Source organism: Streptopelia decaocto (assembly GCF_964273445.1).
Source record: "Streptopelia decaocto genome assembly, chromosome: 18".
Taxonomy (NCBI): Eukaryota; Metazoa; Chordata; class Aves; order Columbiformes; family Columbidae; genus Streptopelia; species Streptopelia decaocto.
The window spans coordinates 6,163,080-6,178,757 of NC_138673.1; the positions used below are offsets into that span (position 1 = coordinate 6,163,080).

At 48.3% G+C, this 15,678-nt stretch overlaps 1 protein-coding gene across 1 annotated transcript in view; it reads left to right on the plus strand.

The window, feature by feature from the left end:
• LRRC75A (leucine rich repeat containing 75A) overlaps window positions 1–15,678 on the plus strand; it is a 65,515-nt gene that overhangs the window by 34,575 nt on the left and 15,262 nt on the right. Inside the window, exon 3 of the mRNA XM_082068636.1 lies at window positions 8,730–8,842. Within this exon, the coding sequence (XP_081924762.1) occupies window positions 8,730–8,842 (113 nt within the window). The remainder of the gene's footprint in view (window positions 1–8,729; window positions 8,843–15,678) is intronic.

Sequence of the window (15,678 nt, forward strand, 5' to 3'; positions counted from 1 at the left end):
TTCCCTTCAGCTTTCCAGGAAATCCCCTGCACAGCTCTTGCGTCTGCATTCATAGTTTTGCGTCTGTTTGGAGCACTTGGTGAAGTGACCCCACTGCCTCAAGTGTCGCTGCATCCCGGAGCCGTTCCTGGGAGAGCTTGGCTGCAGCACAGCCACTGCTATTAGTTGCTGCTTCGTTACCGTGATTTTTTTTTTTCAATTAAAACAAGAAAAAAAAAAGCCCAGTTCTCTTGTGCCTACAAGGGCCCCACAGTGGTTAATGAGCTGAAGGCAAACGTTGCTTTGAGGGCTGTGCCCTTGCACTGGGATTCACATTTCTACGCGCTCCAACAGTGGGAAGCAATTGGGACTGATGCAAGGGGGTCACTGCCGCCCCTTCCCAGGCTCTCGGGCACATCACGAGACTCCCAGGGGTTGTGGTGAGGGGCTGAGAGCCCCCACGGAATGACATAAATATTTGCAGTGGTATCCTGGGGACGCTCCTGTTCTCTTCCAACAGAAATTACGCACTAGGCTGGGGTTTGCTTCCCGTGGGATCCGGTGCGGTGCAGCTGAGACACAGGCTCTGCAGGAGGCTTGTTGGGCTGGGAAAATCTCTATGCGCTGTCCTACATCTGGGACATAAATAACCAAATAATCCACTTTAACCCTGGGGTGAGAGGGGTACAAAGAAGGGCGAGCGGTTCCTGCATTTAGCAGCAAAGGCAGGTGCTGGGCTCCAACCGGAGGTTCCCCAGGGGATTCCCCCTGAGAAAGGGCAGCTCCTGCAGAGCAGGGTCTGGCTGAAGAGCCGTGTTTGCTCAAGGCAGGGTGGTGTGAGGTATCGTGGACACCGTGCAAAGCTCTGTGTGCCCATCACTCTCCAGCATCCATCTCCATCCTGTGTGCATTGCCCCTGAGCAGGGGCTGAGAGCCTAAAAAGCAAACAGGAGCCCCCCTGGAGACACAGCGCTTGCTGCAGCCTGGGGCTACACGGGTAAGTAGAGACATCAGGTCTGTAGAGGATGGATGGTGCTGTTTGCTAAAACAAAGGGGAGCTTTGCCTGCAAACCACATTTGGATAGTGGCAGTGAGTGATGGGGAGCAGCTGAACTCCCCTGGGGAGGAGCTGCCAAGGGGGTGTGTGTCCCCCAAAGCTCCGAAATCAATCCTCTCTGTCTGTGCATATAGGAAGATGGCAAGTACCATCATCCACTGAATACACTGACTTCAGGAGACGTTAGAGGTTGGAACCTCCGACCTCTCTTCTCATTTGCAGCCCAGTCAGCACAGCACCTTGGGTGTTTTTCTGTCTTTGCTGTTCTACACTAGCTACAATGATTAACTCATGGGGTGGTTGTTTGCTGAGATATTGCCAGGGTAATGAATGGCTCTTGCGGATTTTTAGCTGCTTGCTTTGTCTGATGATAATTCCCTGCATCTATCAGAAGGATACAGATGCATTTGTCATTAAAAGGATGGTCCAGTGACCCTTCCAGGAATGAACACTGCCATCTCAATGGCCTCCCCATTAGTCATTTTGTTTATAGCACTGAAGTGGGTCCAATTTGTTCAGCTGAGGAACTTGCTGTGTGTATCAGGAGCCACATGTTGGAGCGATGATGCTCAAAAGCCTCCTCCGCAGTCACAGTTTTGCTGTGCACATCTCAGCTGAGGATGCAGTCAGTGGCACTGGGCAGCGCAGGACAATGCTGCCGATGAGTGCAAAGCAGCACACAGATCTCCAGCTGTTCCTCACATTGCTTTGACTGCTGCTCATTTGTCCTCTGCTGCAGAAGCTGAGCTGGGTACCCTCCAGTAGCTCTCACAAAAGATTTTTATATTCTTTTTTGCAATTTCCCTTTATCTTACATGCTCCCTGCAGGGCCATCTATCACCTTGAATTTTATTGCCTTCTTTAATTGCTTCTCTGAAGTCCAAGTGTAATATTACTCCAGGATCCTTTTGAACAACTTCCTGAGTTGCTGCGATCCCATTCATCTTGTATTTCTGGCTCTCTTGATAAGCCCCATTGTACGTTACTTTTCATTTTGGTGTGTCAACACTGAATCTAATGCATCGCACTTTGGCCTTTTGTCAAAGCGGATGATGAGTGCGTCTTACAGTGCTATCTAAGTTACAAAATTGGTTTCCATTTATTTTCTTTGTTTCTATAAATTTATTCTTAAAATGTTCTGCTGCTGCTGCAGCCTCACTAGCTCCTAATTTAGGCTAGTTCAAGTCAGGGTTTAATTGCTGAGGTCCTTGGTAGTCTGTAGTTGTCCTAGGTGAGGCCTCAGCACTGTGTAAGGATGCCCAGCATAGATGTCCTCAGCCATGGGTTTCCCAGGTTTGGCAGAGGCTTTGCGGTGTCCACTCCAGCTCTGGACTGGCCTGACTGGTCTTTGTAGGAGTTGAAGAGCAGCAAATCCTTTTCTGAGAAGAATTAATCTTGTTGGTGCTCAGTCCCTTGCTGGTCATCTTAACATGGTTAACATCCACTCCCATCTCTTCAACCAGCCTGTGGTGGCAAGATGTGGCCATCTCATGCCTTAGTGGTTTGGACTGGCTGAGGGAGAAGGTTTTTTGAACCATTAAGTTAACGCATGTGACATGCTTAATGGCTGAGTACTTCGTTAATTTGATCAAAGCCAGTTGCTCCTTTTGGACCAAGGTGTTATGGGACTTTCTGAAGACTGACTGCAATGTACATGGTGAGGAGCGATAGGTCAGGGGCTGAGTTGCCCTCAGCCAAGAGCCTGGTTATCCCTGCAGTCACCTCCTGCTCCCAGGTCCCCAGGCTGAGGCCACTTATGGTTTGCACCAGTTGCTGACTTTATCCCTCATTAAGTTTTATGCTGCTCTTGGCCAGTACTCTACCAAATGTTAATTTTGCCATGCTTGCTGCTGTCTGCCCTGGCACAGAGTATCTGCCATCTGCTAGAATCATAGAATCATTTCAGTTGGAAGAGACCCTCAGGATGATCGAGTCCAACCATAACCTAACCTAACTCTAGCACTAAACCATGTCCCTAAGAACCTTGTCTAAGCGCCTTTTAAACACCTCCAGGGATGCTCTTCCTGTAGCCGCTGCTGTGCACGTTGGTTCACTGCATTTAAATCTCCCACGGTTGCTCTGTAGTGGCTGCTGTGCTCGTTGCTCACTGCTGACTGAAATGATTCTACGAAGCCAGGATTTTAGTACCAAAGGATAAGAGGTGGCAAATGAATAATGTGTTAATTTCCATCCCTATGTAATTCCCAAGTGCTTAGAAGCTCTGACTGCAGAACCAGCAGGGAAGGGGGCAGAGCAACTGAGTGATGCTGTGCAAAATGAAAGCTATCTTGATACAGAACATTAGAGTATAATTGAAAGCAGCTGCACTTTTAAATTGAATGCCCAACCTAGATCCAAAATGAAAATAGTAGCTCTATATGCAATAGAATAAAGCCTTAAACCAGTCCTATGTAAGAGTGCGATGTCAGCTATCATTACAGACTTGGCCTTCTGCTGGCTTGTGAGGAAAGGTACCAGGGCCACTGAGCAAGTGCCAAGCTAAGTCATATCCCAACATTTCTAAGAAAGTCCAGTACTATAAAGCCTAACACTAACAATAGCCACAAAAACTGTCTGAAAATGTTGTCAATGGCTGAATGTTAAAAGTTGGACACCTCAGGACAGTGTCAGTGAGGTAGATGTGTAGCCAAAACAAGTACCTTAAAAAATGAAGTTAAATGAAATAAAATTCAAAATCAAAGAAGAGATTGCAGTAAAACACACACTCCTCTCTGCTGTCGCAGCCGGCTCTGCTGACAAAAATGTCAGAAACCCATTCGCTGAAAAAAAACCCCTCTGTCCTCTAAAGCAAGGCAACAAGCTGGACATGGGAGACTGTGCCAATGAAGACAAGAAGTTTTGGGGGTTGGTTGTTTGTAGAGCTGGAGTGGTGTTGGTGCAGTCATTTTGAGAGCGGGTATGAATTCTGGAGCTGTTTGGTTTAGTGGGAGTGAACATGTGTCTAGCTAAGGTTCTAACTCACCCAAGGGTTCCATAGCATGTTCTAGATTAGGTTCTAGCTCACTTGAAAGGTCTAGATTGTATTCCAGAGTTGGCATATGGTTTGGGCCCTGTCAGGCTCTGTTGGATCCTGTCAAACCTTGTCAGGCTCTGTTGGACCCTGTCGATGCCTGTCGGGCCCTGTCAAGCCCTGTTGGGCTTTGTTGGGCTCTGTCAGTGGATTTAAAGTCTTTTCTACCTCCTCAGCTCCTGGTTGGAGCTTGTTGGAGCTCCATTAGGGCTTCAAAAGGAAAAGTCTGGTGGTGGGTTACTGGGGCTGGCTGCAGTGCAGATGTCTGCACTCAGCAATAGGCTGCAATTGAGCCCCATGCTTTGAAAGCAAGGGTGGGGAGGGAAGAAAAAAAAAAAAGAAGAAAGGAAAGAGAAAACCAGAAAGCCATTAGATGACTTCAGCTCCGCATGACTACATCAAAAGGGAAGGCATTGTAAATTCGGTTTCTATTAAACCCTGGGGCCCCAGCGTGGGGAGCAGGATGCTGTTCTGGTGCCGGCAGCTGGGGAAAGCCCTTTTGGGATCCAGGTTGTGGGTGGGCAGAGCTTTTCATGGCTGTTGCATTGACCTGGGTTGGGTTCAGCCACCCTGCGCTGGTGGGCGTGGTTTTCACTTACTAATTGCCTGAGATGTGTCCCCTATGTCTTCTCTTGCCACCTTCCTAATAGGTATCTTGAGGTGCCTATGGCCCATCAGCTTTGGCACATGTTAGGGATCTGCTGGTGTTGCGAAATCTTTGCACATGGCAACATTTCATGGTGCTGAGATAACATTTCCTCTTCATTTTGTTGTCATCCTTTCCAAAACCCAAAGTCTATCTGTGGGTTACAGGTGATTTGCTCTCCTTCGTTTCCTACTAATTTGTAACAACCCATCTGATGCGTGTCAAAACCATTGAGGATGATCTGTCCCAGAGCTCCCTAGAGCATTTCTTGCTATTTTATGTCTTTATTTTCCTGTGTAACAACTCTATTATCCTATTGTCCTAGCTAATCACCCAAGACAAATAAAACAAGGAGGAGAATTTGGAAGGAAATCTCTCATTCTCTGTATTTTCTGGGTATGAAATAGGTCATGTTTTAAGGGTCATTGTCCACTGAACTATATGGAAAACAAACATCTTGGCTGAGGGGTCTCCACACTAAATATTTCATTAGCAGGAAATGGTGCTCCCAGGATGAGCGCGATTTCCCTGGCCTGTGACTGCAATGGTTTGTGCACGGACAGAGCTGGTTTGTGCACCAAAGCAGCGACTGCAAATCCTTCAGCATCCAGAAAGGAATGGTGCGAGTGTGAAAAGTTTTTAAAATAAATGGAAAAGGGGAAAAAATTTTAATTGAGTCAAAATTGTGGTTCTGGAGAGCAAATTTGGGACTTTTTGCATGTTAAGATTTGCAGAACAGCACCTTCTTTTTTCCCTGGGGACTGATTGCAAGTGACAGAAACATAGGACTATGTAGTAATGTGAGCAAAAACCTGCTGCTTCCTCTGACCCGAGACAATGGCTAATTGTTCTAATTTAGGTCAATCCCCTGCTGTGCTGCAGTAGGAATTCTTTACCGGGGTTCCTTAATCATTAAAGTTGGCCTATTTTACACGATGTTTGGCCCTGGTGCAACCCCCCCAGGGCTCTGCACACCACCAGGGATTCTACTGCTGGGGGAGGAGCGGGTGATTCATTTCTTAATGAAAACAAATTAATTTGCAATAACATCTTTATCACAAGGCATTCGTATGCTTTGTGTCCGCCCCTGAGCTCTCCAAATGCTTGTTTTGGTGCAGCCCTGAAATTCGGTTTGTGAAATACAAACCTCACCTCCTCGCACCGCCTAGGAGCCCTTGCCACGCGGTGATGCAAGGAGGGCAGGCAGTGACGCCGTGGTTATTTATCCCCAGTGAAAACACGGTCCTGTTCATCCCATGTTTGCTTTCCCATGGTGTCATCCCTCTGTTTCCAATTACCCCCCCTCCCTCCGCTGGCAGAGCGGCGAGAAACTCGTCCAAGGATGGCTCATTTGTGGTTGAACGTGGTGTGCAGATGCTGGGTGATACCTCACCGATGGGATCTGTTGTGGGGTGCTGATAGAAGCTAAACAGTTTCTTGCCTATGCTGCAGGTGAGACCATCAGTTTGGATAAAACAAGTTGCCCTAGAGAAACCAGGGCAAATTTGGCAGGACACAATGGGATTGAACCTGGCTGCTGCCCTTTACCTGCTCTCATTTATCCCTAGGGTTTAACTGATTCCCATTCCTTGCACTGTTGCTCCATCCCTTCATCCAGAGCTCTTCTTTCAGGGCTAGAGCCGGGGACAGGAGCCTGGTGGTCCCCAGCACGTGCCTGGGACACCCCCTGCACTGCGGGGAGAGACGGGGCTTGGCTTGTGCCTCTGCCCTTTGTTTTCCAGTTGAACGAGATCTCGTTGGCATGGGGCTGGTTGCGGAGCGCAGATGGGAAGTACTCCGTTAATCCCTCTCCCAGCTGAAATCTGTTAAGGGATTAAAGTCTCATGAATCTCCAGGCTCCTCCCGGCAGCAAGCGGCCCTCTCCTTCTCCAGAGGGCTGGATGCAGGCGAAGACGGAGGAGGAACAACCAGGAAAGGGGCCCTTTGCAGGGAAGAGCCTCCTCTCTCAGCTTTCCCCTCATCCCTCCTCCATCCCACACTCAGCATTGTGTCTGATGCCCAGGAACTGTGCTGGGTCTCCGCCAGCTTGGAGGGGACGCGGTCAAGTAGGAGCCAAGATATTGCCCAAAGTCTGCTTATCTGAGTTGATGCTTGCACCACCTGGGCTTGCTCTTTGTGGGCTCCGTGAGTCTTGCTGAGAGCCAGGGTACTGTAAAAACGTGCTCTGTGAGGCATATCTTCTCCTCAAAGCTTTCCAGCTGAGCAGCCAAGATAAACTAAAAGGAGAAAGGGTGCTGTACAGCTTTCTCGCTCCTTGCAGAGAGGTTCGCCCCCCATTTGGGTGCTGCTCAAAGCAGTTTTGCCGTGTGCATGGCACAGGTTTCTCTCCCTGTTAATGTAGGGGTTGTACAGGCATGTGTAAAATCAAGGCCCTGAGAGCTTTTGCAAACTCACAGATGTTTCCAGATGTGTAGCTGATGGATCTGCAGGGATATAGCTCAGCTGAGGGCTCGTCACCAGCATCTTATCAACTGACTCGTGGCATGTCCCAGCTCTATGGAACAGGCTTTTTCCTGGCAGCATTGTCAGCTGGGAAAGCTGAACTCTGTGTGCTCTGTCCTGTCTCCCTAACCCTGAGATGCTCTGCAGTTTTCCTCTCAGAGGCTGGAAACCAGAGTAACAAATGCACACTCCCGTGAACATGTACCATGAACACCTGAGGCTGTAAGGGGCCAGGTTTTCCTATCACTGGCGATGCCGTTGCTAAAGATTCATCCCTGTGTGTTATTTCAGGTATGATCACTGCTGCAGTTTTGTTCTGGTGATAAGACAATAAGCTTAGCGAAAATGGCAGCTCTCGTTGTGTATGTCTTGTGCTTGCTTATTGTCCCTTGTATGGAAAGGGCACATACTGTTTACCAAAACCCAGTGCTGTGGGTTTGAGTTTCTGCAGGTTGAGGTAAGTCTGCCTTGCCACACATGCACCTTCTGACCGCAAAAAAAACCCTGAAAAAAACGACACAAGTCCTGCACTGATATATCTACTCCAGCCATCTGATATGCCCTTTCTGTCCTGGTTTTGTTGTTTTTTTTGCTTGAGAAAACCTGGTGTAATTGTTTCCCTGCACACCCAGAAGCAATTTGTCAAAATCCCTGTTGCTCCTTGGTTAATTCAATATTTATTATGTCTTTATAAGGCCGGTCCCGCTCTGTTGGCTTGGAGGTGAGGCAGGAGAATACAGTGCATAAATTAGGCTGCATGAAACATGCATCTCGCAGCTCTGCCGGGGTGCTCGGGCTCCAAAGGAGAACGTGAAGGCAGCAGTAATTAATTGGGTGTCCAGGCAGAGAAGAGGCAGCATCTTCCCTGCCCAGCTCATCGCAGCACACAGCGAAATCCCGAACAATCATGAGTGAAGAGCAGTGGTGAGCTGAGCCCAGGCTGATTCCTTATTTTAGGGTTTCCTATTCCCTTTCTGTATCTTCTCTAAGGTGTTTCATGATGCAGCAATTTCATAAAACCAGGCATATGCCTCAAATTGTGACATGTTTATTTTTTTTTAAGTCATTATTATTCTTTAGGTCAGGTTAATCTTTGCTTGTGACCTTTCAGAGAGCAAGATGGCTGGTTTACATTATTGGATGCCATATCATGCTTTAGTATATAAAGGTCTTGAAATGAAACATGATCAAACAGTTCAACTTTGTTTTATTTTTAGGAACCAAAATTTCTAGAACCAAATCCTTAGAAACTTTCAGAGTTATAGTTTTCCAAGCCACTATCCTTTCACATGGAATTTTTCATCAGAATTGAGAAGACTCCACCAAAATCCCTGTTTTCCGTGAAGCTTTTTGTTTAAAAAAAAAAACCCAAACATATATTTTGAGAGTTTCTGATGAGCACTGTTCCCGAGATCTCCATCAGCTCACAAAGCGTCTTAGTGTTTGCTGCTTTGTAAAGCAGTTTGGATGGTAACGGATGGGTCGGAGCATCCCGCGGGTGTGATGGCAACACTGCAGACACCTCACCTGCTGTCCTCCCCTTGTCTCGGCAGGAGGGGGACTCTCTCGGGGCCATGGAGAAGCTTTGCCGGCAGCTCACCTACCACCTCAGCCCCCACTCGCAGTGGAGACGCCAGGGCATCATGAAGAGGAAACCGCAGTCCTGGTGAGTCAGCTTTCGAAAGCCACCGTCACCCCTAGGTGCCACTGTCCCTTCCCTGGTCCTCACATCCTTGGGGACATGGGCAGGCTTGGGAAGGAGGTTTTTCCACTATGCTTTTGGCCGTGGTGTGCAAATGTGGGTGCTGGTGGGAGCTGCCTGTTGCACACATGCAGCGACAGGAGGAACAAATCCAGAGCAATGAAAGAAAATGCTTAAAACCGTGAGCCAGGGAACCGGGAGGTCAAAACCTTCTCAGCTTGCAACAACCTCCACAATCTGCAGTAGTCGCCAACCTCACCGGTGTTTCCCTCATGCACAGTTGTGGTATCAGGTTGCTTCATGTTCACCCACAGGCATTTTTATCATTTAGCTTTTCCCGTTCCCTGTTGTATCCCGATTGCAGAGGAGAGCAGCACAGTTATGCCCAGGGAGGGGGAATGGGCTGGAAAACCTGAACCATCCATCCTCCAAACATCCCCATGCTGGATATTGGAGAGCAGGAGACAAACTGCTCCAAGATATCCTAATTAGCTGGTAATTAATGTACAGGCACGTGTCACCATGCACCCTGTGGCCTGCAGTGTGTTTGTACAAAAGGAACTGTTTGATTAAAAATAGAGAGTGTTATATTCATAAGAAATGACCCCCGTCCTCTCCTTGCCTGGGTCCTCAGCAAAGCATCCTGCCCACTGACATCCTGGATCCACAGAGCTGGAAGACCCGTGGATGAGGCTGATGGAAAGGGAAAAGGCTCCTTTTTCCATGCTGTGATGCATTACATATTTAATTTATTATTTTTGTTTAAGGGAATGAGAAATGCAAAAGAAGCCACAATCTGACAGAGTCAGGATTTGTATCCAGGTGCTGGCTCGTGGTCCTGAGAGAGTTTTGGTTCCTGTTGTAGTAGGTGCTATTTGTTGCCATAGCGGAGACTAATCCCATGGAAAAACGTAGTCTGAAAAGAGAAGAGAGGAGGAAAACAGACATGAGGAAAACAGGCACAATGGAATAAAGAACCGTGTGGCCAAAGAGGATGAGGACCACATCTCCTGGAGATCTGGCTCAGCATCGCTTGCACCCTCTCGTCCCTTAGAGACGCAAACACAGACGAACATCTCTGTTTCATTATCAGTGGTAACCGTACTCTGTCTGTTCAGCATTTTTAAGGTGTATTGATGATTAAAATTTGGTCTTTCTCATAAAATGGCAGAAATGGAGGCGGTATGGTGCAGCTGCATGCTGTGAGGCTGGACCCCACTGGCTGGGCTTGGCACGTGGAGTCAGATAATGACCCGGGAGCTCAGTTACCCTCATGGTTTTTTTTCCTTAATTAGAATAGGAAATGCACACCTCTCGTCATCTCATCAGGGTGTTATTACAGTTACGTTGATACGGCAATTGGGAGCTCTTTACAGCCCAAAAGACAAGAAATTATTGAAAATGAAAAAATTTAAAGCAGCGCTTCGTTCCACTCTGTCTTTAATTACCAATCCCTGTCCTTAATTGTCAGCTCGGAGCGGTTGTGTGAGCGCGTCCGCGTGCCAGAGATTTGCGAGGCTTTATCTTACGAGCCTGCCTAACGCTTGCCTTGCCTTGGAATAGCTGGGAATTAGCTGAGGTTTTTCACAGTTTTAGTAGCGGGGATGAGGTTTCAGTCGTAAACGAGCCCCGACCGCACAGCAATGACCCCAGAGCTACGCACACGTGGGTTTGTATGGCAGGATTTGCCTGGGTTTCTGGTTTAGATGCTCGTTTAGGAGGTGGCTGTGAGTTGAAGCCGACCCTTTGCTAAGGTCTAAATGCCTTAATATAGAGAATAATAGAGAAGGGAGAGAGTATCTGTCTTGTCTTGTGCTTGAGGACCCACTGATTTATTTGTGTGCCACCATACTTTGGGGTCAGAAAGGGATATTTTGGTGTTGTGACTTGCCTCGAGGATCCATCCATGGGAGGCATGTAACACCATGCTTTGGATATGGAAACCTGCATGACAATTCTTGACCTTGTAATGAGTGTTTTGGCTCTGTCCCTTGTTCCCTGCTGATAATTCAGATCACAGCACAATGGTACGGGTTGGTGGAGCCGGTCGTGGAGAACTCCTGGACCAGAGCTGTGGAGTTACTCAAAAATACATTGTTATTTAGAAATCTGTATCTTTGTGATGCATTGTGCTCCTGGGACCCGTCTGCTGGAGACACGCTCATTAGTGCACCGACTCATAACGAGCAGAAATACACACATCGTAATTTGCACCATGGCTTCAATAAGGGGCATCATTTCTCTGGGCTCATGGCTGCGCCCGTCTCATGGAGTTCCACAGTCCCTTGTCCCCTGCAGCTGGGTTAGACATGTTAGAAGGGTTTGGGAAGGAGTTGGAGTTTAATTAATCACAACCATCAGGAGTACATTGGTGGGAAATGGAGGCTGATATGCAATCACATCGGCTGCGTTAGTGCTGTGCTGATTTTAGTTAAAAGGTTTCCCCAGTTGTGGGGTCAAAGGGGTCTCAGACACTAGTGGGACGTTTCTTCTTGCTCAGGGCTAGTGAAGGGGTGGTGACCTCTCAGTGTCATTGTATTGTCCCTTCCTTAGATGCACACATTAGATTCTTAGTGGGATAGCATCCCTTCTTGGGGACGCCCACTGGCATTTCCAGCAGGTGTCTTGGCACATAGCCACAAGCAGTGGGGTGGATCAGTCCCCCCTGGACCAGCCCATCCTGGGACCCCCTGATTCCTCTGCTGAGGTCTCACCGGTGTGGTGAGAGCCCAGCACATGGGCACAGCTCGCCCGAGTGCTGAGCAAACCCAAAGAGCTGTAAATGGTCTCCTTGGAAATGTGGTGAAATAATTATAAGGGGAAAATTACTTTTCTTTAGTCCGCAACTGCTGTGTTTGTTACAGGTGATAATCAGAAGCAGAGCAGCCGGAGGAGGAGAAGGGGGGCAGACCACAGAGAGGACAGGAGCTGATTTTTTTGGTCGGTCGTGCTATGGCCAGGCAGCTGCCGCGTAGGCAGAGGGGGAGGCCAGCACTTTGTTTCTATCTCACCCCAGGCATCACACTCTGTGTGTGCACAGAAAGAGCCAAATTGAGGGAGAAGCTCGCAGTGTTGGCTGCCCCATTCTGCCTGGCAGCAGAGCACCCAAACTTGTGCCAAATAACCTTATTTTTTTGGCATGTTATAAATCTGTCTGTCCCTCGCTTGCTGTCTCCCTCTCCGTGCCTCTCTCTGAATCACATATATTTACATTAAACATCCAGGCTGAAAGTCGGCGTTTTGCCTGGTAGGGTATCCAATAGCAGGAGGATGAAACCAGCCTGCTAAAGTAATTTGCACGTCTCTGACTCTGCCTGGGGACATGATTAAAGTCCGGCGTTTAACTAGCAAGTGTTGAATTAGATCCTGGAATTGTCCCCGGTCCTCCTGCTGCCAAGCGCTTGCCTTCAGCATCGCAAAGACAGAACTTGGTAATCAAAGCTCCACGCACCCGTAATTGCTTTGGAGCACAGGCTTGTGCACTTTGCGGGGAGGGAAGAGGAGTCTCCCCAGGGAAACAACCTCGGTGGCTTTGCTGTGTCTCTCCCATCTCCGGAGAGTCACGGCCAGCATGTTACCTTTATTTTCTGCCAGTGTTGCCTCTATACCCGAATATTAGGGTACTCATCTTCTTCACCCTCTTAAAGTTTAAGCCTGGTTTTCTATTTTGTTGTTTTCTTAACCCACCCAAGGGACTGAACCATGCACCTGTGTGGATGCTCCACTCATGCATAACCTTGATACATCATTGCCAGTGTGAAGGCTGAGCCCCTAATTCCCCACCGAAGGGGGCCTGGCAGCCCCACACACTTTAGCTTGTGGTTCACCACTTGGGCAGCGTTGATTTTTCTCTGTCTTAAACAGTTTTGCGTCTCAAAAGCCATCATTTTTCTCTCCGGACAGGTTAGGAAAGTTGTATTGAACGGGTTGTAATTCTTTGAGATGGAAGATATATTTAATCATAAAAGTGTCCGACACTAGCTGTCATTTTCTGTCTGTGAGGACTGGTATGAATAGGGTGAAGGCAGCAAAGAGGTATTTTTTTCTCTGTTGCTGTACATTTCTGCAGGGAAATTACTGCCTCGGTGGGAACCACACTGGAGGTTAAAAGCCCCTGCATAATAGGTACTTCTCCATGTAATATGTGCAAATTACAGGGCTGTGAGTGAGAAAGTACCACAGAACCTCATGTGTGTTTTCTTTGATTTTCCCACCCTAAGCAGGGCTGAAAATGCAGTGACCATTGGCTCTTGCTTTCTGCGTCCCTGCAGGAACTGAGCACGGGTTCAGCCCTGTGGGATGTTTTGCAGCAATTTCTGACAAAGCAACAAGTCAGGGAGGATATTTGGTGCCTCTTTGGGTATACTCCTTTACACCGGGGAGTCAGCCTGAAGTTCCCTTTGCTCTCTTAAGACCCTCTGATGTGAAGTCACCTTAGAAATTACCTTGGAAATACCCAGCTGAAAGTGCAAATGAATCGTCTGGGGCAGCTTTTGGCAAGTCAGGAGGCTCCATTGGGCTGTGGAAGTTTTTAACCCATGGTTTGGATGTTCTCCATTGTGCTCAGCAGGCACATATGGAGACCTGTTAAAAGAGAAGAGAAGGGTGTTTTGATTTAGTGATGGACTCACAGAGGTTAAGCAGCCTTCTTTTGTTGGTAGGAATGACCTTTTAACATCCCACTCCTAATTTCATCCCGGGCACAAAACATTTCTGTCCTGGAGGAATGCCGGGTGCTGATTTTTCATACTTGCTTGCGTTTCTCTACAAAGCTCTTGTGAAGCAAAAAAAAAAAGGAGTTTTCACAGGAGGGAAACCCAGTGCATGAATAATATGCCCTTGCTTTTGAAAACAGAAAGAGAGTGAGTGTTTGTGGATGTAAATCCTCCACTGCTGCCGGCAGCTCGTGGGCGAGCGATAGGAGAAGTTGTAGCTCCTGCAACAAATGGTGTCTTCAGAGCATCCAACACAAATTCGCTGTCGGTGGGAGGAGGCTGGAGCAAGAATTATGCAGTCTCTGCTCTTCATTAGAATCCCATGGATGTGTATGTGTGCACATCAGGCTGGTAGCTGCTGCAGGAGAGCAGAGAATTTGTGAACTGGAGACATTTGGGACCTGAGTGGGCGATCGCTTCTGTCTGTGCCAATGGGACTTTATTTTGCCCAGTGGTACATGGCTGTCCCAGAGATCACAAGGGACAGAGCAGCAAAGTGCTTTCCGGCACATGCAGCAAATGCTGCAAAAACCAGACCAGTATATTGCCTGTTGTGGTGATTTTGAGGTCACTCAGCTTTTGCAGTGGAAAGCGGGCAATTTCCAAACCTCTTTGTTCTTCCCTGCATGGCCTGAGACTTTGTGCGTGTGTTTGGAATGGAGAAAAGCAAAACTCTGGTTCTTGGTGTTTCTTCAGGCTGGCTGGGGTTGGGAAATGAGGATGTCAGGCTTCATCAGTGGGATGCTTGGCCTTGGCTTACAGGTGGGGCCCTGCATCTCCCAGGAGGAGGTGGTTGAGGGACAGAGATGCTCCTGACCGTGGTGGATCTTCTCTGACCTTTGCTGGGTCCTATCACAATGACCGAGGTCTGCAGCCTTATCACAGCTGTGCAGTCACCGAGTCTATAAATCCTTGTGCTGACATCCATCTCCAAAGTTAAACACCTGCTGCGGTGGCTGCGATTTGCTGATGACCCAAAAAGATGCATCACCCCCCCGGGTGGGACAGGCAGCCCTTGTCCTGGCCCAGGTGTGTTGGTGCAAAGCTCCAGCCACCTCTGGCTGCCCGTGCGGTGGCCGCGGCTGTGACACACAGTCCTGTTTGTCTCCGAGACGATTGCAGTCTGGATGCAGGCGGAAAGCAATTCATTTCCCAGGGCAGACACTAAATACCAACTGCTGTCTGCCTGTGCGTGGCGGTTGTTAATAAGAGCTCTGCTGGGGCGGAGCGGAGCTTTTCCCTGTGTATATCCTGCAGTATTAGAAATATTGTGGTTATTTGCTATGTTATTTCTGTTAATTGCCTTAAGAGCACAAGAGAATCCATCTCCAAGCTTATCCTATTTTTGTGATTGTATCAAGAGGGCTGGAAATTAGAATTTAATCTCTGCATATTGCTGTGATTCAGCATTCAGATCCCAGCCTGGCCGAGGCAGACCAGACTTTCTTCTGGTAATATTAAATGAGCACTGAAAGAGCCTGATGTCTGGTTGTCCCTCGTGCCAGCTGTTGGCCATGCAGGAGGGAGTCCCTGGGCAGCAGGTCCTGCAGATCCGCTTGATGCAAAGGGGTGTCCCTGCGTGAGCACTGGGAACAGTGGGGGTTAACCATGGGGATGGAGTAATCCTCCCGTAATAGCACGATGACTTAATGTGATGGGAAGACCTGGAGTGCCACAGAAGAAGTCAGAAGGGAGCTAAGATTTTGGGAAGGAGAATGGAAAACAAGGAGAGGACGAGCAAAACAAAAAAAATCCTCTCCCTTGGCTGCTGTCAAAGTTGTTCTGAGTGATTTTGCAGCTCGAGGCTTTGTCCTGTCTGTCCTGGGGCTGCCGCACCATGAGCATCAGCCGGCTCGCGGCGCATTCAGCAACCTGCTCATCTCAGTTTGTCTTCCTGCTTGGCCTTTCTTCTAAGGCATTGGTCTCAGACTGATAAAGCACTTTGCTGAGCCTTATTAATTAATTACCCCGGTAATGAGAGAAATAGTGGGATGAGCTGTGGTGTTAACCCCCTATATCAGACGGATCCTGTGGAGTAAATCCCAGGTACACCCGTGGGTAACACCTGCATGATGCGGCGCTGAG